This window comes from Ambystoma mexicanum, chromosome 7q, assembly GCF_040938575.1.
Source record: "Ambystoma mexicanum isolate Mex_15411 chromosome 7q, UKY_AmexF1_1, whole genome shotgun sequence".
NCBI classification, from domain to species: domain Eukaryota; kingdom Metazoa; phylum Chordata; class Amphibia; order Caudata; family Ambystomatidae; genus Ambystoma; species Ambystoma mexicanum.
Genome location: NC_090941.1, coordinates 691,872,898 through 691,899,014, shown reverse-complemented (window position 1 = coordinate 691,899,014; position 26,117 = coordinate 691,872,898). Strand labels below are relative to the sequence as shown.

At 43.1% G+C, this 26,117-nt stretch overlaps 1 protein-coding gene across 5 annotated transcripts in view; it reads left to right on the top strand.

Moving 5' to 3' along the window:
- SGCG (sarcoglycan gamma) overlaps positions 1-26,117 on the top strand; it is a 1,266,244-nt gene that overhangs the window by 800,505 nt on the left and 439,622 nt on the right. For all 5 annotated transcript variants that reach the window (XM_069639249.1, XM_069639252.1, XM_069639248.1 and 2 more), the window contains one exon: positions 19,319-19,406. In XM_069639249.1, the coding sequence (XP_069495350.1) occupies positions 19,319-19,406 (88 nt within the window). The remainder of the gene's footprint in view (positions 1-19,318; positions 19,407-26,117) is intronic.

Here is a 26,117-nt window from a genome sequence, read left to right as displayed (position 1 = left end):
CTGAAATGAGGCGAATATTGAGGACAAGCAGGGATCTTGAAACAGAAATTGTGTTTTTCGTATTGTGTTTTCTTCCCCTGAAGAATTTCCTGAAAATAAGTGTGAGAGTTGAGATGAGGGATGAAACACGTCAGGTATGTTTGTTGGAGTAATGAAAAAATGGATGAATGAAATGCCATCTATGGGAAAACAATGAGGAGACTATCAGTCGTTATCATACAGTAGATGAGATTGACAGAGAAGATCTTGTGGCAAAACTTAAATCAATAGCACAATAGATTGAAAATGAACTGCTCCTTAAAGATTTGCCTTAGAGAATGATTGTCAGAGTAGAATAATTGTTTTACCAAAATATGAAAAAATAGCGAGAAAAACAAGTGAAAAGAAAAAAACTCTTTATGATCACATTTTCAAATCTATTGTGTGTTTTCTCGTATATGAAAAAAACAGAAAGATGTTATATATTTTTATATGAAAATAAAATTGTGATATTTTTTGATACAAAAAGCAAATTGTGGTATGTCTAGATTTAATTAGTAAAGACAGGTGTCTAGGTTCAAAAACTGGATGAAGATGGAAAAACAAGGGACCCTTTGCACATATGATACCATATTGTAGTCTGTGTTCTGAAGAGGGTTGTTGTAAAGAGGTCCAAGACAAAAATATACGTCACTATCCTCTAGTCTCTTAAATTTGTGAGTATTCTTCACATCCTTCACAAGCAAAACATCCCAAATTCGTTTTTTGGGGCAGAAGAATGAACACAAATATTTGGGGTTGTACCACCTTGAAGTTGTGACAATGACAAAAGACCATGTTTAAGTCTGCAAGTGTGAGACATTAAATATAAAGAGGGTTTCATATGTGCTAGACAAGCTCCTGGACAAAGGACTGGGTTCAATAATGGATGACGTTGTGCACAACCGAACTGGCTGGCCCTGTCCGTGCACTGATTTCAAATAAACAGAATTCCTAATTCTTCCAATGTTTACTACTTCGCGTTTGCATTACTGTCTTTCCACAACACTTTCTGTTTTTAGGTGCCCAACGAAAACAGAGAAACTGAGCACTCCACACTAGTTCCACAGTTGATTGTACGTGACAACCAGCTAAGAGCAAAAAATAACCCACGTTGTTACAAAAATCAAAACACTTACTTGTGGATTATATGGAGCATCTACATAAGCATTTACTGAGAGGGAGGCCACAACTGGGACCTCGAATTAAGCTGAATGATTTCACCTGAACAAATGGTTTGACTCCTTGTAGCATGTATAAAATCATACAAGACATGCTATGCTGCAATGTACTGTGGTAACTGTAGTCTCAAAACCATTGTTAATAAACTGTTATTCAGTGCATCAAATCAGTTCCGATAATGACATAATAAAATTCCTCAGCTAGGAAAGGGGCATGCCAAGGTCTACTCTCACTCAGGAACCGAGGTACTTGTGCCTGTACAAATCAAATCCAGACGAGTTCTCGTATTTTAAGTCTTGAACATCTGTTGTCATCTCTTGAATCTTTAGGAATTGGTTCCAGAACCCCGAAGCACACCTGGGGCATTAGAAGGATTTTGAACGTTAAAGTGCTTAGAAAGTGCAGATTTCTTAGACTTTTTACAAATGTTCTATATATGTTTATTGAGTCTTTTGCACATAGTTCTTGATATAGCACTGATGTATTGCAATACACATTACACACAGGTGTTTAATTTCATACAGAGCAAAACCACTTGTGCAATTGGCATAATACTATCTTCCCAGTGTGTGGGTGTATAAACCTCACTGCCTTTAATTTAGTTGTTAAATTTTTTAAAATAAATTCACAATCCGCATCTCTCAGGATTTTACTGTGCTAGATCTTTTTTGGTAATACAGTTGTGATTTGCTATTTCTAACTGAGACCTGGTTTAATGACTCACCCGGTCCATCTAAACTCACCATCATGCCTCGGCACTACTCTCTTATATGTGCAGACAGAGTGGATACAAATGGTGGTGGCCTGGCTACCTCTATAAAATGCCCCTAAGGTTCGTCAACATGGCATCTTTCCTTACTTCTTGTGAGCTCTTATATTACAAACTCCCTCAGAGACAGTACATATTGCTTTCCTCTAACGGCCCCTCAGCAGACCTAAGAATATTTTGTGGAGTAATTGAATGATTTTTATTATCTATCTCTATTAAATCTAACAAATACTTTATTTTAGGTGACCTCAACATCTGATCTAATGACATCATCAATTGTGAACAACCTCAGGGCCGCTGTTTTTTCCTTTATAAACTCAGGTCACAGTCATATGAAGATGCATCAACTTGATTAGATTTCAACTAAAGATATTAACTTCAACCTGCTCACTGTCACCGAGCCCGGTCACACATAATGGAATTTCTGTTTATCCTTACATAAAGATTCTAAGGACCCACGTTTTACTTCCACTCCAAAGCAGATGGTTGACTTTTTTCGCCTCAATGAGATCTTTTAAGAGCAGCACTACCCTAAAGAGGCAAGCTTGATATACTTAAGATCTATGCAAAATATGCTCCTAAGTGAGAAAATGCTGGTATAGAGGGCAGAAAAACAATTAGGTCGCTAATTGTGAAGATCTGTCATCTCTAAGGAAGGAGTATAAACTTCAAATGGTGCTTGCCAAGAAGTCCTTCTTACTGAGAAAATCGGATTGGTGGGTATTTCATGACAAGTCATATTTTAAACCTTACGCTTCCTGGAAAACAATTCTCTCCCTGGACCCTGCAGACCTGCCTCTGTTAAATGGTTAAATGAAATTCTTATTTTCATGGACTTACAGATCAACCAAATACATATGACAATTGAAAATTCTGACTGCTCTCCTGTTCGGCTCCTCTTAAACCTGCCAACTCGGTAGTCACTTAGGAAGTCACCCCAGGTTCCCTTGATTGTATACGTTTGCTTGCTTTGTCTGTGTGTCCTACTCATTGTCCAGGTAATCGTTGCGCTGTGACGATAATTCAAGATTCGGCAGAGGCCATTCTTTCCTTCCTGGTTAACTTTAATAATACTTCCCTTTGATGTGGCTCCATCTCCCCTTCCCTGAAATGGTCTTGGATCACACTGCTGCTTAAATAATCCACCCTGGGCCCTGACTTGCCCAGTAGGTATCGCCCAATTGTTAACTGCACTTTTATAAAAAAGGGTAGTGGTCTCTCAATTTTGTCAAGCATAGCAACCTATTGAGGACTCACCAATCAGGTTCCTGTCCATTTCATGGCACTGAGACTGCTCTGCTGAACGTTAGAGAAGGATTTCTCTGGACCTGGATAAGAAAGCTTCATCACTGTTGATCATGCTAGACTTGGCATGGGTTATTAATTAATCTTGTATAGCATGATTAACACCACAGACCAGTCTCTAATCACGGGACTGAGATTTGAACCTGTGTTGCTCTGCCTTGTCTTGCTTCCAAAACACATTGCCCCTGAGCTATCCTTCCAGCTATGACTCTCTGGTCCACCAGATTCTACTCCAGAGAGACTCTTCTTTGACCAGAGCGTCTGACTCTGGCCCATGCTGGTTTTCCTCTGTCATTTTGGGCAGGCACTCCACTAATTTCACCAACACCAAATATGGTGTCCCACAGGAATTGGCCTTTTCTCTGTTACTTTTTAACATCTATATCCAGCCATTAAATGAACTTCTTGCTAGAATTGATGTTGCATTTCACTGCTATGCTGCTAACACCAAGCTTTTTTTTCATGCTACTGGCAACCCATCTTTCGACAACGATATACTGCCCAATATTCTATCCCAGGTACACACATTGATGCTGCAACACTACTAGGACTGAACTTCTCCTATTACATCCTTGTTCTCTGCACCACTCTTTAACTCAATTGCCTCATCGCTTTAGCCTTTACACTTGTACTCTTCCAATTCTTAGCAAGACCAAGCAATTAGGGATATATTTTGATCCTATGCTAGTCTTTTCATCCCAGATTAACCATATAATGAGTAAAGCCCTCTACTATCTAAGACCTGCATTGACTGTACAGCTAGGATCTCTTTCAAGAACATCTCCCGGTTTCACAAATGTGGTTATGCAAACGTCCCATGCTACCTTGTGAACAGACTGACCTGTGATGCTAATAATCGAGCACTCCAAATTTCCACATGTATGCTTCCTTTCCCTTACAGATACAGACTGAATTCCTCCGTTGGACACCCGTGGAGCTCTATGCTATGGAATAAGCCTCCCCCTTCTCTTAAGGTTGAACCTAAACTGAACCCTGAAAACCCATATCTTCTCTCTTCACCTGTCTGGCTGAGTGTGTCAGTCTCTCCCTGACCATTTCCATAATCGCACTATTTTTCCCTAGGGTTTGAGTACTTCATAAATATGCAATAAACATTATCAATGTCAACAGTTGAGGCAAGGAAAAGTGCCAGATTGTTTTGTGTGCTAATAACAGTTGTAAGCATGATGGTTGGATTATATCAGAGCATGTAATAACTACCATTTCCAATACTCGGGGTCATTTTATGTACAACCAGAGGAAGGTCCGTGGACAACAATGACATCTCCGAGTCATTCTGTACATTTCCTCCAATCAGATTTAATGATCTGTTTAACCTTTTTGCAAATGGGATTATACACCACTGGGCAAATTATTCTGTCCATGAGTGATTTCACTGATGTTTTCAGGAACTCTGATATAGCACCTTGATCTACTCTTTCTATAGTGGATGCTAGGAGATTCTTTTACAGCCTCTCATAAGAAATCGATTTTCACATTCATGATATGGGAAGGAGTGTAAAAATATGTCACAACCTATGGGTTTTCTGTATAGATTGCCTGCAAGCACCTGATGATGTTGATAGACACAGTATCAAGAAAATTAATTCCTTGTTTTGAATAGTGCATTGTGAATGAAATATTAGGATCACAGATGTTTAACACATTGATGAAAGAATCCGGTGATGTTTGTGAGACATTCTTTACGAAAACAAACATATGACAAATCATAAATGTATAAAATCCAATCTGAAATGATACATCACTAGACAAAATGAATCTGTTCTCAAAAGCTTGCATATAGGTGCTTCTCAAATCAGCTGCAAAATATGAGCCCATGGATACTCATTTAATTTGCTTTAAAAGGGATGAGCATGGCCAAGATTCCGACTGAGAAGGACTGGTACGCTCGAAGCTCCTAGCTCGGCCCTCGGTCCTCCATGCTTCCTGGGATGCTCCGCTACCCGGCTTTCAATTGAAAGTGGTTGAGCTTTGGGGAGCATGCAGAGGTGGACAGCTGTGATGGATGATTCCCCATGCAAACTGAGTGAGACAGACCAGAGAGAGAACAAAAAAGGTAGCACTTCCCCGGGTGCACTGCATGCGGCTGCCGTGCCAGAGATTCCCTTGGGGCAGTCGCCCCATCACTAGATCTCGTACCAGCTGGGTGCCTGGGGAAGGGGTGGCTGCTTGCCAGTGCACTGTAGAAGGGGGTGGGACCATTCCCCCAGTGATTCGTGATCAGCACATGGGGGAGCTTCTGTGGTGTACTTGTGAAATGACAGCTTCTCCCCACGAACTGAAGCCCACCAGGGAGAGCAGCAATATTATCATGGCAACCATTATTAGTGAAATGCACCTGAGCCCTCAGAAGCAAGGGAGCAAAGTGGACTTAAAAAGGGGGCAGGTAGAGTCCTGTTGGTGACTCCCCACATCCCCCCATGTAGACTTTGGAAAACAATGTAGATGAGAACAGACAAAGTGGGAGGAGGAATCAGGAAATGGAACTTAATGTAAAATGCCTTGTTGAAGGCCCCTCAAATTCAGTAACAGGCCTGCATATCACAGATGAGGTGACAGGAGAAATCAAGTAAGGGGCTCAGCACAATATGTACAGTCGAAGTCCTCTTGAATCCTCTAGCAGACCCAGGAAAAGAAGGTAAATACATGGAGCAGGTGATCTGGGTGGAGAGGTAGAGGCAGGATCCCCACTGCAGATTTGATAGCTGTCACTAAGAGTGTGGCACTAATACACCACACACGTCGGTTAAGAAAAAGCAAAAGAACAGGTTTCAGCACATGGGGAATTTCTCAGAAATATGGGAACCGCTGCAAATTTGAGAACACAAACCTGCACTCGAAGAGCAACCTCCTCCACAAGGTCTGGAAGGAGAAGAGATGGACATGGTCTACGTTGACGAGAGAGCATTTTGAGACTTTAATGTTGGACCTTAAGAATGGCCTCAAGCAATTCTTAAAAGACAAAATCACATCTCAATGAAAGGGCTCACTTCAACTATCCAAGAAAACACAAACGTCTCTGGGAGTAACAATTATAGAGTGCGAGTCTGACATATCTACTCTCCGAGAGAGATGAACCGAAACACAGTTAAGGAACTGGAATCAGCAGTGAAAGACATGCAAGATAAATGTGTGGACATGGAGAACCACCTACAGAGGGAGAACCTACGCACTATCCTAGCCTCGATGGAGATGGCCAGGACATGAAGAAGGGCCTTTCAACCTTGTTGGCAAAAATCCTGGAGGTCCAGCTGGGCAGATAATATGAATGGAGCTCACTGAGTAGGACACCAAAGAACAGAACAGAGGTCGAGGCCCAAAGACATTGTAGTAAAAGTGCACAGCCATCAGAGTAAGATTTTAAGAGCTGCAAGAAAAATTTTGGGCAATATCTTTCATGGGCTACCCTTCTAAATATATAATGACTTATCAACATCCAGGCTGGCCCATAGAAAAGAAAGGAAAGATGTCACTGATCGACCGCACCAGCAGTACATGAGATACAAAGGGTCTTTTTCATTTGATCTTCAGTTTAAGCAGGGGTGCAGAAATGTGACGCTCCGTATGCAGAGGAGGGTCCAAAGGTGCTCAAGTGGGATGATAAGCCAATCAGAAGTGCAAAACGAAAAAGGGGTGGGGGTTCAACTATTCAAACATCCATAATACTGTCATTCATAATTATCACGGATCAAGGGTGAATTGGGGTCCTCTGCAAAGATGGTAAGCCCCAGGAAAAAAGAAGAGGCAAACGCAAAATGGAGTCTGATGTCTTTGGATGCCGGGAGAGAAATAAAAAAAGAGAGCCCAAGTTGCAGAATATTACATAAACTGACATTTCTTGGGATCCTTAACAAATTTTGAACATGGACAGTGGGTCATTGATATGGTGTTTTTAGTTGGAATTGGTTAACTCTGTTGAATGTTAATGATGTCAAAGAGGGGTTTTTCTGTAAGAGACTGCTGCAGGATGGTGGGAGAAGGGTTGGCGTGGCCTCGGACAGGCTGGAGCAGACGGGCATATGGGTCACACAAGCAATGCTATGCTACACAGTATGGAGAAGGATTGGGGGTACTGTTGAGGTAATGTTAATGTTCAAACTGTTATACTGTTATACTACCTATCTGTTGCAATCTGTTCTGACATCAACCTAACTAGAGGGATGAAGGCTAACCTATGCAGGAATTTGGAAACACTGTACTGGGACATTAAGGGGAGAAATTGTTTGGTTAAAAGGCAAGGATAGAATTCTCTCCTTGAATGTTAGGGGATCTAAAATTACCACAAAACATAATACATGTAAACCACATCAAGTGTTTTTGTTTAATACATTGAAATTTACTTTTGCACAACACCTTTGAGTGTACCTACATGCCTGCCTGTATTACACCTTCTGATTAATCAGAAATGAGAAAGAAAACACTCAGGTTATGGTGGCCCAAAGGTCCCAGGTAAGTCCAGAGAAAACCATCAATCCAAACCAGACTCAAAGACGAAGTAGAAAAAGGGCATGGCAAACCCCAATTTTATTCACGTTGAAACAAACCTGGGACAGCATACACGCCTTCAAGTCTCACTGCTCTAAATATAATTATATAAAACAATTGCTTAAGTACTGGGAACTCATCATCTATGATGTCATAACATAACCTCAGTTCACAAACCCTGCGTGGGATGGGGATAGGTTAGTATGTTCGACTACATATAGATTCCCTACAGGTTAAACTTTTCATTGGGTTACTAATATCTGATGGGTCCACTTGGAACCACCCCTATATTGATAAATGTTTAATTACATAATCTTCATGACACAGGGTTGGTTGGCATACTAATCGATGGTCAGCATGTCGCTAAGGATTTTGATAGGTTGACACATTGCTTACCAACCTTGGACACTTGACATGTCATCAGAATATGGGCCAGACATAGAGTAGGGAGAGAGAGACCCATAGAACATTCTTCCTTCAATTAAAAGTTACCATCCCTCATTCACAGGCCATGAGACCAGGCAATCCCTTTGTACTTGGCTTTGTGTGGCGTCTTGTGTTAACGTGTGTGTTTAGGGAGTACGGCAGTTGTCCTATCTGTGTTTGCTTCTAATGAATGGCCAGTGATTCTCCAATTATGGGTCACATGTGATGGGACTGTGTTTGGAATAGATTAACCTCCTATTTAATGAGATTTTGGCTAATATTAATGAGTGTGTCGCTTTTTCTGCTACAACTGGGGACACTTTTGAGATATTCTTCATGGAGTCTTTTGGTTTACTGTTGTGCTGCACCTGGATCTTTTAAACTGTAATTATCTGGAAGTAAACTGCTTGCATTTTAGGAACTGCTTTCTTGTACTTTTGTTTCACCATTCCAATCCTCCCTTATTTCACTTTAACCTTGTCACTATTTGCGAGCAGCTGTCTGAGCTCTGCACATATATATATACATATAAATTTCTCTGCAACCAGATTTAGCATTAGCTATTCTGGAGTTGAAGGAATTGGCTTTAGCTGCAATAATGGCATTTTTATATTCCTTTGCAATTTTTTTGAAGGCAAGTTTGGTGGCGTCACTAGGTTTGACCAACCATGTTGAGAGGGCTGTCCTTTTCTTGGTGCGTAGTTTGAGGAGTTCAGGCGAGAACCACAAGTTGGTGTCTTTGGCGACGTTGGCTTTTCTTTGGGTGAGTGGGGCAATGGTCTCCACAGCCTGCGTGATAATGGAGTTGTAAGTGGCAGCAAGGGTATCTGGATTATTGGAAAATGGTGGGCTGAGTTCAGGGACTAAAAGGTATGGTAAGAGTCGTTCTTTGGTGAGTTGCTTAGAACTCCTGGTGAAGACAGGTGGCACTGATATAGGGAGGGAGGGATGTGTTTTGGAAAAGCTCAGGTCAAAGTGGATGGCTGAATGATCGGACCAGGGAATTGGAGTTATGGATGAGATAGTTGGAGGGCAATTGTGGTAGGATATCCAATCCAACGTTCGACCTTTGATGTGGGTGGGTTCTGTCACAGCTTGTTTGAAGCCCAGAATGGAGAGGGCGTTGTTGAGAGATGCTGCATGGCCGTCAGCAGGGTCATTAAGGCCTAGGTTCATGTCTCCCAAGAGGATAGACATGGTATTCTTTTTTAGGTTGTCAGCAAGGGCATGCATGAGTGCGTGTTGGAAGTCGGTGACTGGGCCAGGAGGGCGGTATACGATGTGGAGGGTGATAGTGCAGTTAGGTGACAGGTTAGCCTTGATGGGCATGTAGTCAGAGTTTTGTCCAAGGTCGCCCTGTAATCTCCTGATGTGGATGGACTCCTTAGCAATGAGGGCAACTCCGCCTCCTTCCTGCGAGCCCCGGTCTTGTCTAAAGATTGTGTAACCCTGAGGTCGGGCCAGAGCAAGAGCCGATCCTGATACATAATGAAGCCAAGTTTCACTAATGATTAGGAGGTCGAGATTGGAGTTGCAGATAAGGTCGTGAATGTCTAGCGCGTGGCCAGGGAGTGATCAAGCATTAATGAGAGCACAACTGAGCGTAGAGAAAGGGGCAGCTGCAACATGGATAGGGGCCCCACCAGCAATCATGGGGGCAGCAGCAGCAATCGTGTTTGCACCAGCAGCAATAATGGGGGCACATTTGGCATCAGTAGCAATCGTGAGGGCACCAGCAGCAATAATGTAGGTACCATCAACAATCATGGGGGCGCTTTTGGCACCATCAACAATCATAGGGGAACATTTGGCATTACCAGCAGCAATCATGGGGCACCAGCATCCATTGTGGGGGTACATTTGGCATTGCCAGCGGCAATCATGGGGGCACATTTGGCATCAGTAGCAATCAGGGGGCACCTTCAACAGTCATAGGGGCACATTTGGCCTTACCAGCAGCAATCATGGAGGCACCAGCAACCATTGTGAGGGCAAATTTGGCATTGCCAGCAGCAATCATGGGGCACATTTGGCATCAGTAGCAATCATGGGGGCACCATCAACAGTCATAGTGTCACATCTGGCATTACCAGCAGCAATCATGGGGGCACCAGCAACCATCATAGGGGCACATTTGGCATTACCAGCAGCAATCATGGGGGCACATTTGGTCTTAGTAGCAATCATGGGGCCACATTTGGCATTAGTGGCAAGCATGGGGGACCCAGCAGCAATCATAGGGGCACATTTGGCATTACCAGCAGCAATCATGGGGGAACATTTGGCATTAGTGGAAATCATGGGGGAACCAGCAACAATCATACGGGCACATTTGGCATTAGTGGCAATCATGGGGGCACCAGCAGCAATCATGGGGGCCCATTTGGCGTTACCGGCAGCAATCATGAGGGCTCATTTGGCCTTAGTAGCAATCATAGGGGCACATTTGGCGTTAGTGGCAATCGTGGGGGCACCAGCGACAATCATAGGGGCACATTTGGCATTACCAGCGGCAATCATGGGGGCACATTTGGGTATCGCCAAAGTCTGAGGGGCAGCGCCCATAGGTGGATAGCATTCTGACTGTGCGTTAATGTCAATCTCTAAATTGGTGGCCTCAAAAATGTGTATGGATGAGACTGTGGGGATCCTGATGGCCTTCCCATCCTCATTAGCGGGGGTGGGGAGGTGGTGCATGGTAGCCATATGGGTAGGACCCCTTAGTCTGAAGGTAGGTCTAGGTCTGCCCTTAGCACAGGCAATGGGCCCATATGTCGAGCCGTGGCAGAGTGGCGTGTATATGGTGAAAACTCGGTGTGCAGGTTGTTGGGGGCGCTGGTTTAAGTGAGTTGTAGCTCGGGGCAGACAGGGGTTCCAGCGGTGATGCTGCGTAGCAGCCAGTGAAGTGGCACCACTTTCAACATGAAGAGCTTCTTAATATGGAATGCATATTTGCTTTCCGTCTAGTGCATGCTGTGTTACTGTTACAATGTTAGTTTGAATGCTTTTGCCATCTTCAGCTCACATTGCCCCCAAACCTTGCTGTACCAGCGGGGGCTAAACGTGGAACGACTGTCTCAATGATTAACGTCCCTCCCCTTTGCGGTATTAGTGCGGGGAAGTGCAGAAGCTATGGATGACATATTCATCTGTCTCCCAACGCTGATACAATCTAACTTTTGATTATGCAAAAATATGATTCCCTGTAAATGCTATGTTTCTAGGATATTTAAAGAAGTATGCTTTTAAAAGAAGTTCTGGAGATGAATGTTATGACACGTTCCTCAATTGTGTTCAAGTTGTTGAAATCTACCACTAGTCACACCAGTCTACTGCTCTTTCAGTATATTGACAATAAGATAGAGAACGAGGATAATAACCTCGTGAAATTTTGCTTAGGGTGTTCATTTGTTATTTCCTATATTTAATGTACCCTGTTTACTTCCGCTGTAAGTCTGAATTGTTCAGAAGGGAATCAGACATAGACCCGGTGGCCAGAAGCAGAAGCTCCATCAGGGTATGTGGTCCTGACTAATGTATTCTAAATTCAGGATGCATGCGACAAAATGACAACATGGTGGTGGCATCACAGTGCTGACATCATACCTCTGCTGGTGACGCATGCATCATGATGTAAACAAAATACTAACAGGATATTTAAGCACTAATTCACTAGTCAGTATCTGTGAATGATATTGATTGTCCTAGATGATTAAATATAGGTAGAGAAGAATTATCTAAAGAATACCAACTTCCATCCTGTTGTCATATTTTATACGTAGTTGGGGATAAAGTATATAGCAAGGACACTGATATAATAATGGTGATACCTTACTGGTAAATTACCTGAATGTACACATTTTAAGAGTACACCACAATACATTTTTGTTCGTTTTAACAGTTTATATACTCTATGTGTAGGCTTGATTGTGAAATACAAGGAATATGTGTTTAGGCCAGCTAAACAAATATGCTCTGGTGTATTGATAAATGAATAGCTTTTGTTGTGTCAATGCAACACTTACCATATTCATTAAAGAAAATCATAGGAAACAATTAAAATTGCACTATTCATTAATTCCGCCTGGAATGACAGAATTCAATCTGTCAACCTAACAGCATTCTCTGTGATTCAATAACTGTGTCAAGTCCATACAACAAGGTTCTTTTCACCTGTAGTATTTGAAACCGCATCTTAGACAGCTGATTACAGAAGCTGTGCACAGGTGGTATTAGCATAAGAAAAAAGTTTCCCCAAAGGCCAAAAACAATGGGGCCATATTAGAAAACCTTTGCAACATAAGAAGTACAATTTTGCAAGGTATAAGCATTAAGCCAATAATCGTTTTATTCGGTCACATTTCCATGCGCCTGTAATAAGAGAGCTTTGAGGGAATCCAAGTGAGCGGCTGGGAGCCCTGACAGGAGGACATTACCCCCATCTAAATGCAACACCACACGCTCTGCACTACAATCAGGAAGTCCTGCAGTGGGATTAAGGTTTTGATTTTGCTATGGGTGCAGATTTGGAGCCAGGCGATATGAGCGTTCCTGGCTATGTCATTCTGGAAGCACAGGCTGCTGTCAATGGTGAAGCCTAAGGACTTTTCTAAATCCAAGAGTTGCAGATAAAATACTTGTATGTGCATATCATTGAGCCATTAGTGGAAAATTTGTTGTTTAGCAGAGGGACCAAAGAGGACAAATTATTTGTTGGATGGGCTAAGTCTGAGGTCGGCAGTCAACATCCAGGATTGGATGATGACTAGGCAGGGTTGGATTGGGCCGTCGGCCATTCGGCCCGGGCTGAAATTATCTTTGGCGGGCGAAGCCCTAGGGTCCTTTCCTGAAGCCCACGCCTGGGGAGGGGAGGCTCCTTGTAAATGTTTAAAAGGATCCGTGAGTGGATGGAGCCTTGCGGGAGAGTCCGTTAGAATGCAGCATGTTTACTCGGACAGCCTGTTGTCTGCCTGAGAGATAGGAGGCAAACCAATTCTGGACAGTGCTGAGAATCTCACCCTGTTGGTGAGGAGGGATAGGATGATGTGGTGGTTCATAGTGTCAAATGCAACTGAGAGGTCAAGTAGAACGAGGAGGCATGAATCACCTTTATTCATGATTTGGCAGGCATCATCAGCCACCTGGATTGAGGTTATCTTGATGCAGCAGTTGGGCGGTACTCTAACCGCTAGTTGTTTAGGAGATGTAGTTGTTCGATTCTGGTGAGTATTTGTGTAGCCACTAATTTTTCAAAGATTTTGCCAAAAAACAGGGTGTTCATAATGGGCTGGTTGTTAGCCAGGTCCTCTGTTCTAGAGTCTTTTTTTTTCAAAGAGGTCATATGAGACCAGTCTTGAGGATGTGTGGGAAAGACTCTTCTGTGAGAAAGGCATTAATGCTATTGAGAAGGCCCTTCAATTGCTTAATTATGAGCGCCAGAATGATATTGTCAGACTAGGCAGTAGGTTTGAGAGAGGTGATTCTTTTTAGGATGTTTGGGAGAGAGAAAGGAGAGAATTCAGTCCAAAGGGTCAATCTGTGTACTGGAGTTCAGTGGGGATAATGTTGTGGAAGGTTGATTCGATGATCTGTTGGATTATGTCTATTTATTCAATACAAATGTTGTTGATATGTTTCCTCTGTTATTGGCACTTTGGGGAAGAGTGAGGGTTTGGTGCAATCCCTACGGTTCTGATTATTTGAATAATTTAAAGAGTAAATAGCATGCTGATTAAATTTGTTGTGAATTATCAGAAAAGCAGTATTAGCCATAAAAGAAATGTCTATGGCCAAAATGTGAGATTTTTAAATACATTATCAGTCATTAGCGTTGTTATGTTAGTTGCCTATGAGGCCTCTGGTGTCTTATTAAAAATTACCCACTCTCACTACTTAGAAAACTGGCTTAGTTCATTAATTAATACTCTAAAATAGAGAGAATAATTACACATTATACTGTGGCGGTCGCTGCACATTAGTTAACTTGAGTATCAAGCTCCACAGGAAACACCAAAATGTAATTGTTAATAACATTTGACTCACATGACGGATTTGGCTGATGAATGTTTGTCCCACCCTCCACAATGAATGGCCATTTTGGGAAAGATTTGTTAGAAAATGAAAAAGATATTAAGAAAGCCAAAAAACATTGTTTTCGGCCTACTCCCATTCATTTCCCCATGGAGAAAAAGTTCACATTTCTGCGCAGTGCACAGCAAACACTGATGGGCTGAATTGGAACAGGTATGAAAAAACCTGTGCATGAACCATTGACTTGATTTCTGGGAGGAGTCTGGGGTCATTCCATCAAGTAATTGTTAATATATTTGATGGAGAAGGGGGTGTCCCCTTCTCCCCGAATTATAGCTATATCTCCAATATATAGCTATTTCTCCCATGGTGCTTTGCTCTTTTCTTCAATGTGAGAGATAACCAGGGTTATTTCGGAAATAATAAGGGTGAGCCGCGGCTGCCGTCACTTGGCCACATAGGGAGAGACTACCTCAGGGAAAGGTGTGAGGACATCATTAGATTCCTCACAAGGACTACAAAACTATACCTCGTCCATAGCCTTCTAATTTCCTTACATTTCCCACACCTAAATGTTCTATCTTACTTTATAGATCCACCTTTGTCAGTCACATTTGGGTCAAGTCCGATGCTATCTCATGTCAAAAGCATCAAACGTATGACAGCTTCAAAACACATATGTCCAATCCTCTGTTCAGAGATGGCACCACTTGCAGAGAGAGAGAATCGGCCTCCAGACAGGTTTAAGCAATATTCCCTGAAATTAAAAACAATGGTAATTACAATAATACTGAATGGTCCTAAAATTTCCCCCGGTTTGGGAGTCTGTGGGTAAGCTTGCACATATTTTGACAGTCCTCCTCCTGTACTTGAATACTGTCAGGGGACTATACTCTGTGTATTCCTGTTGAAATTCCTCTGAATGTTCCCATAAAAACTCTGCAATTGCAGATAACAAAAGAATCACCTCTGAATCCTATGCCATTACTATCTTTATGTCTTCAAAACTCCAACATTTCCCTTGATTTTCCTAGTCACCCATTTACTAGATAACTGCTCCAAACTACGTTGGAGCTACCGAACCAGTTTTTTCCAGCATGTCATTATCGCGTGTTGTCATACCATAGTTTAACAGTGGCCTTACGCCATGGCCATACCACTATTTTTCTTTTGGGCACACTAGTCATGGCCTTTCGCAATGGCCAATGGCCACAGCCTTTCACTGTGGTCCCTTGACATGTTGCCCAATAGGTTTTGTTGGGGCCTTCTAGCCATTGCTTTTGGCCATGCCCACTTTGCATATTGCACCACTTGGTTCCTTAAAATAACCCGGTAGCCATAGGCTTTGCCCACACCCATTAGCCACAGCTCACTCTAGCTGTAACATTCCACTTCATTAATCACAGTTTTTAAAATGTATTTTAAAAGAAAATGTGTTCCCAGAACAACGGTTAGTATAACCCTGATAATAGTAATGAACTACAAATAACCACGGTTATTCATAAAATAACCCTGGTTGTTTATAGAATAACCCTGGTTATTCATGTGACACACATTCATTCCTGTTCCCGTTTTCTACTATAACCCTTGGTTATGTGAAAATAAGCCAGGTTATGAGAAAATGTTTGAGCTCTGAACTTGATCCTCGGCCCCCTCAAAACTTTCAATTTCACATGGTGTCCTCTTTCCCCCTCCCTCCTCTCGCCTGATGCCATTTCATCCTTTTTCTTCCTTTCCTGACCCTGGTAGTGGCTATATGAGGGAAGACCACCTGGAGGGGATGTTTCCCTCATTCCTCAGCCCTTAATGGCTTATTGCACCTCTCACCCACATCCGTGTAGTGAATCCAGTATTAATATTCCCGACATGATAACCAAAGCAATACATTAATTACTGAGATGCAGAAGAGGCAGGAAGCAGTAATGATTACACATCAACGAATCTCATACCAGCTTCCTCAATAACACATAAAGAATCATCCATCAACTACTGAGACAAGAAAGAGACAAAGAACAGTGAAGATCCCTAGGACTGGGAAGCCCTCGCTGCAGTCTAGTCTTAGGACGCTCTTTAATCAGACAGGGAAATTTAAAAGCCACACAGCCGACAACAATGAAAGAGAGCTGCAGACACTGAGATGCACGGTTAGAAAAGAGGTGCGAGAGACACTTGGAGCACCCGGTAAGCCCAGGGAAGCATAGAGGCTTACCAGATTGCCTGAAAGTGTGTGTTGCTTCATAATAGCTACCGATAGGCAAAGTGAAATATCTGAGGAAGATAATAAATCTAATAGCTATACCAGGAGTGAGCAAAGTGAATTATGTAAAGAAGCTAAAAGACCCATAAGATATTCCACAAACGGGTCGTTGAACCCTCATATTAAAGGGACAGAAAGAGAAAACAGAGTGAAAGTGAATGAACCTGGTACAGGGGCAAAAGCCCTATACATGAACGAGAGAATCATTCACGAATTACTATGCCAATATTGGACTTCTATTGTTTCATGGGTAAAAGACAATTGTGACAAAGATATGATATAAAAGTCCTGGCAGGAGAGTACACCAGGTGACGGGATTTGTAATAATGTTATGATCTGAAAGTCCTGGCAGGAGAGTACACCACGTGAAGAGAAGTATAATAAAGTTATGATATGAAAGTCATGGAAGGAGAATATACAATCTGAAGATACATGTATAAAAGACCGTGAAGGGGGCCTGACAGAAGAAATATAAGAGGCCAAAAGAGTGTGTGTTAAATTACAGGAGAATCCTTGCCCTAGGATCTTGAACTATTTGAAACATGATTCTTTGTTCTGAATTTACCTGCAAAAAGGAACATGGGGAAGGGAACACTTTCCCAGAGAACTGTGTGTGCGCCAAGAGGGAGAAGCCATCCTCCTGGGCTAGAAGAAACTTGCATATTGGTAACAGGAAGCTGGGCAAGGGAGCCATTCTCTGGCATTGTGACCATGGTCCTCTTTGGAACTTTTATTTTTTGTTACATCTTTTTGTTGAATTGGAACATGTGTGCGCCTTGAGATCCAGAGAGAATATCCTTTGGACCGTACAATTAATTTGTAGAGTGTGAGAACCAGAATAGGATGAATAGGATTTTGGACACATGACGTATTTTTACTTTGGACATCTTGACAACGGACAGACCCCTTAGTTTTTGGTTGAGGTATGGAAATAACTCCTAGGATAGGGGTAGTAAGACATTTTGCCAACCCTTTTGAATTGAAATAAAAGTCTGTGGCCAAAACTATGAATCCTCTGTGTCTTTGTCTCATTCCTGGCTCCTCACAGCCCCCGTATCGCACAGCGTTTAATTCCATCAAAATAGAAATTCACACAACCCCTGAGCGTGAATAGGATGGAGTGATGCAATATGGTGTTCATTGAGTCACTACATGAACTCAGCATTGAGTCCAATTCTTTGTATATAAATCCTGTTTTTCTTGTATTTTTATTTCCGTGTATTTTTATTCATAAGGCTGCCAAGATGTATTACAAATTTCTCTATAGGATTTAATAATATAATATGTTAAATTCCAATTTAAAAAAAACCCTGTTTAAGGTTGGTGACAAGGAAGACAGATGAGAGGCGTATGGCCTGGAACGTACTGGTAGTCTTCATTACCGTAACTCACACTCTTCCTCATTACAGTCCAAAATCCAACTGCACTCTCCTCGACAGCTTTGGTGTTTTCACTTGAGGTGATCAAGGGCATTATAGGTATAGGGTTTAAGGAGGAGTTTTTCCTTAAGAAAAGAGACGAGAGACTAACATAGAAAAGGACTAATTCTTCTTTTTCTGTTGCATTTTGGAAGTGGTGGCAATGTATGCCTGTCTTGGGAGAGGATTCACCTCGTTTAAGGACTGCGAGTAGAAAGGCTAGCACTTGGAGTAAATACAGTCAGCAGTTGGTAATTATACCAACACAAACCAAGTAATTTAAATTGGATTAGACTATACCTCTATGATTCAGTACAGCAAGCAGATTCTTCCTGCAATGCTTCTTGGAATTCCCTACTTGGCTGCTTCACTATGTTTGCGATGCTATGGCCAACTGTACTAAAGCTGTTTTTCAGTGTTTGCTCTGGTGTGTTTTGCGAGTCATTTGGACACTCTGTAAGCTTAATTCACACATTTATGTTAGTACAATTGTGATTGCAAAGTGCGTTGCATGGTGAAAAAAAGCCATAGTTCTGCAACAGGGTGATTCAAGAAAGTGATTCCGTGGCTTTGTACTTTCAGATTCACCACACTCAAACAATGTGATGGTAGGTGTGCTGCGGAGTAGCTGCCACATTCCCAGGAGCATCACTGATTAGGAGAGGGTGTGATAACTGATTTGGCATTCCCTGTACTTGGTGCCCCTACACCTCATCTTCCCTGTCCTGCTCCAGGTGCAGGGGAATGTGCAATGCAGGGAGGACCCAGGTCTGCATTGATATTCCCCAAATAAAAAAAACCTTAATGCAAGATGGAAATGTAAACATGTAATTCACTGTGATGGGTCCTTTTAGGCCTGACAATGTTTTCCCAGCACACATGCGGGAGAGCTACTCATAACCTGCTAGGGGTCACTTCATGTCTCGGTGTTGGCTATGCATGGTGGGCAGGCTGCACCCCCATACCCGTGCTAGGGGTCACTGCATGTCTAGGTGTTGGCTATGCATGGTGGGCAGGCTGCACCCCCATGCCCGTGCTAGTGGTCATTGCATGTCTAGGTGTTGGCTATGCATGGTGGGCAGGCTGCACCCCCATGCCCGTGCTAGTGGTCATTGCATGTCTAGGTGTTGGCTATGCATGGAGGTCACTTGCACACACACCCAGTCCCGCTCCCTGCGCACAAGCTGTTTCTGTGAATCCGGGAACTTGCATACACGGGTCTGTGGTTGCAGAATGTGGGGCCATCATTGCACCAGTACTTCGGAGAAACAAATAAAAACACTTGTTTTCTCTGACTTATAAAGGTTGGCGTACTGCCTTCTCCCTCTTCGAGTGTAATGGACGCTGTTGATGCACTTTGCCGGGCACACCACAGGTACTAATCATTCACGCTATGGCTTTCTTTAGGATTCACCACTGCTGCTTCATTCATCGCAGAATGTCACCGTCAATGCTCGCAATTCTGAAGGGAAGGTAACGGGCAGACTGCTAGTCGGTAAGTAGCCATCTCAACTACCACATAAATAATCCTCGTTGCGACTACATTTCACTGGCTTTCTCTGAGTGCAGTCAATGGTTTATTGGTATATTCCCCTGGCCCCAGCGTGCACCGCTTCTAATGTGTTATTCTGTCTCATAGTCTCACATAGAACAAGACATTCTTGCACCTTTTTACTGGGGCTTCTCTGCTCTAGGTCTTTGCTGTCTTGCTTGTGAAATGAGACGTCATAGGATAGTATGAGTGATGAGGTTGGAGCTTGTTGGAACTGTGGATCTCTGGGCTAGGTTGTGAGTATTTGTTAGTTCTTGATTTATGGTGGACAGGACTACACCCCAACCAGGCACAACATGTAAAACAGGATTATCAAACCCTGCTCTTACGTGAGCAAACCTAACCACACGCGGTCATCGAGCGTACACAAACCGCACGTAGAACTGAGCACAACACCATACATGGGGTACACAACCCCCAGCTGATTTCTAATCTACTCCTAACTGCCATCCACTTCAACATTGGTGAGCACTCACGCAAAACAACCTTGACCCCAAGGTCAGTGGTAGACTTGCGCCCCTGCCACATATGGACTAGATCCACATACGCATACCATCGCCTCTGCACCGTAAATTGCTCAACACAAGTTGTACGGTCCCTTCAAGGATTTGCTTATCCCCCGTATCCCGAGGAATAGCAGAATCTCCTGAATGACAGACGTCATCCGCCCATATTGCTCTTAACCAATAGGCTGCTTCTACCCTTCAGCCAACCAGAAGCACCCTATCTCTTACATTACACTGAGCGACAAACACACGGGATCGCTACCCAGCAGATCACTGCGAGACCGCCAGAGAACCCCTAACCCAACTGGGCGCTGGTAAGTTCACCACCACGCGCCTCTGGATCCCCCCTTACCCATTTACAACCCCCACCATGGCCTTGCCTCATGTACAGGGAGTTAGCAGCACCTGTACACCACCACTCCCCTCTGACAGCGCCAGGCTTTTTCTCCCAATTTCACTGCAACCCGCCCAAGGACGTGTCATCTCCTAACCGCTATGGGGACACCCGCCTTCCTCAACGAACCGATCCCAAGATCGCAAAGGCACCCTATACACCTCACACCGCGGACAACGCAGCAGCACTACTCTGCATCCCACACTCCGAAACCTAATCAAAGCGACAGCACAGCACACTCAGCTAAGCCACATTTCCCGGGTCAGTGTGCCCAGGGCCCTCAATTAGTAGAGAAGCCACCTTACCAACTGCCCAAGGGGACCCAATAGTATGGCCTTCTCACAACAGCCTCCTAGGCACTCACCATCACACCCACTCCTGTACGGGGCTTCCAGGGCATCCCATGCACATCCCTACTCAGCCACCCCTATCCAGGTAGGCTAGCACCTTCCAGCACAGCGCAGCAACTGCTCTCAATCTCACAGGGATCCTACAACTTCATTATTTCCCTCTTCGGATGCTACCCAGCCGACCACCGTGAACCACCCAGAGACCCACACGGGACTTCAAATTTACCCAAGCTTGGTAAGCATTCCCTAAACCAACCACCCAGCTCACTAGCCAAAGACAATAACTAACACGATACTTACAGAAATTCTCCCTCTCTACTTCTTCCCACTTTAAATCCTGCTTGCTAATTACATGCATGTATTGGTATGACTATAAATGTGAAACAACAATTATGTAACTATCAAATGACTTTTATAACGTCATGGCACTATATATGTGAATGAATAATCATGCAAACAACCCTTGCCCTTTATAGCTACATGTCACCCAAAAACTGACAGGAATTAACGGAAGTGGGCATACCTCATATACTGTATATTATTTGTGTACCCAATGTTAACTAGTTGCAATTGGTCTCGCCACTTGTATTTTCAACACAAATGGCACACCATGTCACTATCACTCTGCACTATAACACTCACTTTACTAAAATGCACAGCCTTGAGAAAAACCATTGGCTGAAACACGTGTCAGCACCTAAATCCAAAGAATGCAGCTCATGATTGCATTTTGAACAACGTACGCACCAGGATGTATGTCACACAAGTGACAACTAATGCCAAACCACGGGCATAATTAACCACTGAAACAATAGAAACAACACTTTCTCAAAGCCTAAAAGGTGTCAAATATTAATGAAGAATGAACCAACGAACCAACATATGATAACGAGTCAAAACCCGATCCAGCGCCAGCGTACAATAGGGTTCCAATCCCCACAAAAGTCATAGGATAGTATGAAGGCCATGATATTCCGTATCCTACGCTCATGGGATTGAGGTGGGAAGTCAGCCTGCTAGGAGTGTGTTCACTCGTATTGTGCAGTGAATGGGCAACCTTTGTTGGCTGGACCATGGGTGGCGTATGGTGTGTAAGGTGTTTCACTATTCTCGGGCTGGGTGCACGCTCTCTTAAATGATTTCAAATGAATGAAATAAGTAACATCTCTTCTATGCAAGAATCTGATGTATAGGGGTAAATCACAGTTACAGTGTGCAGCAAGGAATCCTGAATTCACTTGCCTGATTTAAATGTAAAGGACGTACACATGTAGCCTTCTCTACTGCGTAAGCATGCAATGCAATAAAACATGCATGCAATTGTTCAAGAGAGAACTACATTATTATTCCATACGTATTTATGTGAAGAATGAAATACAGGTAGGAGGCCATGTTCTCTCTGACGTCATTGAAATGCCTGGTGGCTTGATGCACCTGACATTGTTAAGTGTTCGCGGTATTGTCATCTGCAATGCCAGAAATCACGCAAACATTGGGGGTTGTCTATCGTTTTCCGTGGCAGCAGTCTGTTAAGTTATAATGGTCCTATAAGTGAGACATTATAGAAAGTGTAATTGTTTCATGTTTTTCTCCATAGTTGAGTAGTTGGTTGGCCGCCCATTGGGAATTGGGCTGGCAGCCCAAAATTGTTTTCTCCAATTTAAAATGGAGGTAATAGCAGGCACCCAGAGTTGTACCGGAAAGCAGATTGTGATGTCAGCAAAAGTCAAACAAGCATGAGTCATGTGTGGGCATAGTGCAGTGCACATACTATCGCCTGTGGTGATATCATGCTTTGATGCAGCCATCCTAGGCCATAGTATAGTCTGGATGTTTGCATGATGAAATGTGTGCTGAAATAATGAATTCTGTTCATTAAGAACTGTGCGAAGTGAAAACCCTCTTCATTCTCCTATTTTTGAATGGCTAAGTAGATTCATCTGTAGTGTGCAAGCAAAGAGAGTCCTCATTTAAATAGGTGTTACTGGAGAAAAGTACATACCCAGCCCGAAATATGAAGAGACTGAAAGCCTTACATGCAGGCCCTTTAAATCTGTGCATGTATATCAAATGAGAAGAAATATCTAGGTTAAGCAAAACTCACACACGCAGGGGCATTAAGTTTGTGCAGGCCTATACACATTGAAAGATGCGAGTGCAAGCAGATAGAAAACACACACACTTGCACTCATCCACAAATATGCTTAGATTGTAAATCAGACATTACCTGTGAATTCAAGTTTACACAAGCCAATGTAAACTAATTGCCATCTGCATGTAAATGGCTTAACACATAGGCCCTCATTACGAGTTTCTGCCGCCCAATATTACCGGGATATTACGGGAAGTGGTGGAACGACTGAAGCACTGGCACCGTTGTTGCTGTTTGGGTTGCTACTAGTTCACACTCACACCCCTTTTGAGAGCATTGCCTTACCTCGGCCCACTTTACCACAAATGGCGAAGGAGGTATATCTCTTAGCTAGGCCTGTTTTAACTTTATGATTGGGATCACTGTTGGTTTGTAGAACTATGGGGGCTGTGTAGGCAGAGTAGCCACTATGCACCCCGCGCAGAAGTAATTTCATCACATATCGGCCACCATGCTCATTCTTACAGCTATCCCCTGCCAAACCATTTCAATTTAGCAGCAGTGCTCATGTAAACTCCCAACACCCCCGTTTGTGCACCTGTTATCACACCACCCATCAGCACTTGCCGGAGGTCACGAGCCTTACTACTGGTGGGGGCGATGTCGGCCATTAGGTGTCTCTCAGCCCTCCTTCATTGCCCTGGCTTCGCTCAAGCTTGTGAGCACCTAATGGCTACGATTTCCCATATCCTCAAGCACTAATGCTTAAACTGACCCTGTCGGTGTGTGGTTATTCAGGAAGGAGAGATAAAGTAGAAGGGCATTTGCTCTCCTGTTCCCTTGTGCAATGTTTCAACACCAGCCCTAACAAGGACATCCTGGTGTTGCGGAAGACTTTTAAAGCATGACCGCTCCTAGGCTAAAGATATACTTGCAACACTTAAACAATTAACAAAAAGGATGACACACTTTTTCTGGCCCATGTCTCTGTGCTTACCATATTTGCCTCCATTCACATGTGCTGCTATCATAGTCTGTTCTTGACTTCAATTCTAAGATGACAGTCCAGGAATTACAATTCTGGAGTTTGTTTTGTGGGAGAAATGAAATGTTTGTTTGTTTGTTTATTATATTTATATAGCACGCCTGACCCAGAGGTATCTGGGCGCTTTAGGTGATGGAATTGGTTACAAGATACAATTATACAGTGGTTACATGATACAGTTGTAAAATACAGATTACAAATCATACGTTCGAATGACAAGTGAGAAAACAAGAAGGTAGGAGGGGAGCATAGCAGGTGATAGTACAGGAGAGTTTTGAACATAAGGTGAGGGGCGAGAGGAGAGGAAAAACAGGTGTAGGTTGAGAGGTGTTAGTTTTTATTCAGTAGCCATGTGATAACGTGACTTCTGAATTTTTCGAAGGTCTGAATAGCTTTGATGTCTTGTGGAAGAGTGTTCCATAATTGGCCAGCTAGAACTGGGAAGCTGGTTCCACCAGCTCTTCTTAGGTTGTACCTGGGCATTACCAGGCAAGATGTGTTAGATGATCTAGTAATTCTGGTTGTTGATTTCATGGTGAATCTGTCTGTGAGATTGGTGGGGCTTGGTGGTTCAGGGCTTTGTAGATAAGGCAGATAGTTTTTAGGTCAATTCTTTCTTGTATGGAGAGCCATTTGTGTAACTTTCTGGTTGCTGATATGTGCTCTCTTCTAGGAATGTTTAGCGCCGCTCTAAGCGCATTACTTTGCATCACCTATAGTTTATGAGTTATGGATTTGTTGGTGCCTAAGTATAGGCCATTGCAGTAGTCCAGTTTGGACTGTATGAGTGCTCTGGCCAGTATGAGGCAGCTGTTGGGTGAAAGTAGAGGTCTACAAGCCCTGATCAGCTTGCAGGCAGTGGCTGAGGCAGTCATATTAACCTGTTTGATTAGATTAGTGTTGGCATCGAGGTAGAAACCCAGAGTTTTTACATCCTTAGCAATGGGTATGTTGTTCGCATCAATGAGGATGCTATTGTAGTTAGGACTGAGTTTCTGAAGGTTATTGGGTGAGCCGACGAGAAGTAGCTTGGTCTTCTCACCATTCCGGCAGAGGCCATGTATGGCCATCCATGCCTGAATGATAGAAAAGCCTTCATTGATCCTATAGACATCAGTATCGTAAATGTACTTCCAGGCAACACAATCCTGCATGCTTGAAGGGTCTGCTCTAGCACATCTCAAGCACATCACACAGTCAGACAATCCTTTAAGTAATATCTAATGTTCTCTCTGAAAATGCCCTCACATTCATGTTCCTGTTTGCCTTCAGAAATCTCAGGGTTTACACTCCGAATTTCTGAAATTTAGATCTATGATCTACTTTGACTGCATCGACATGTGCCCAAGTTCTCGCAAGCACAATCCTTCTTCCTTTACAGTGCCAAACCATGTTTGAGTTCACGTGTTTGTTTTATCTGTAGCGTCTTTCTCCCACACTTTGCCTTTTGATTTCTTCCATAGTCTACAAGCTGAATAACACCAGTAGGAGCGCAATGCACCATGAGTGTCAATGTTTTGGCACTGCATTATGGATTTCTGAGATAACATATGAGCGCTTAGTTTTCATTAGCTGGAAAGATACCTATGCTTGGTACATAAAATCTCCAGCCAATAATTGCACTTATTATCTCCATTCAATGATATGGACCTGGAGCCAGCATTAAACATGTGCTCTCCACTTTGATGGGTCTGAAGATATAGAATAATTTTAACCCAACCTTTGAAGACGAGGTGAGTACTTGATGGAGGGTACCATGACCAAGCACTCATCCTCAAGTCTGGTAGAAGGTATAATGATCAATGAACCTGGTGCATGGTGCTGAGTGTTTGATGTAGGGCTTGGCAAATGTACCTCCTGTCAGATATGTAGTATCAACGTTTTATCTGCATATTGAGTTTATTGATGACAAGATCTTTCTTTTGGGATTGGGGCATGGGCAGTAGCGACTGGTGAACTTTTACAGTAGAATGGTGTATTTGCACAAGCGATCGAGCGTAGTGCAGGAGCCGAAAGCAACCTAGCGAGATTTGAGAGGGAGTCCTCCCATGAAAAACTCTTTTTAAATAATGGGTTGAAATGGTGCAATTGGATTGGGCAAAATGGAATACAATTTACAATCAGTTCACCAAGAGGACAGAGAAGCATTTTGCAATACATTTCCATGGTCCCTTGGCCCACAATGTATACCAGCACTGTCACTGTAAAGCACTGTAAAACATATACTTGTGACGCCTGGACTCACCATGTATGGCGGTGTCCACACT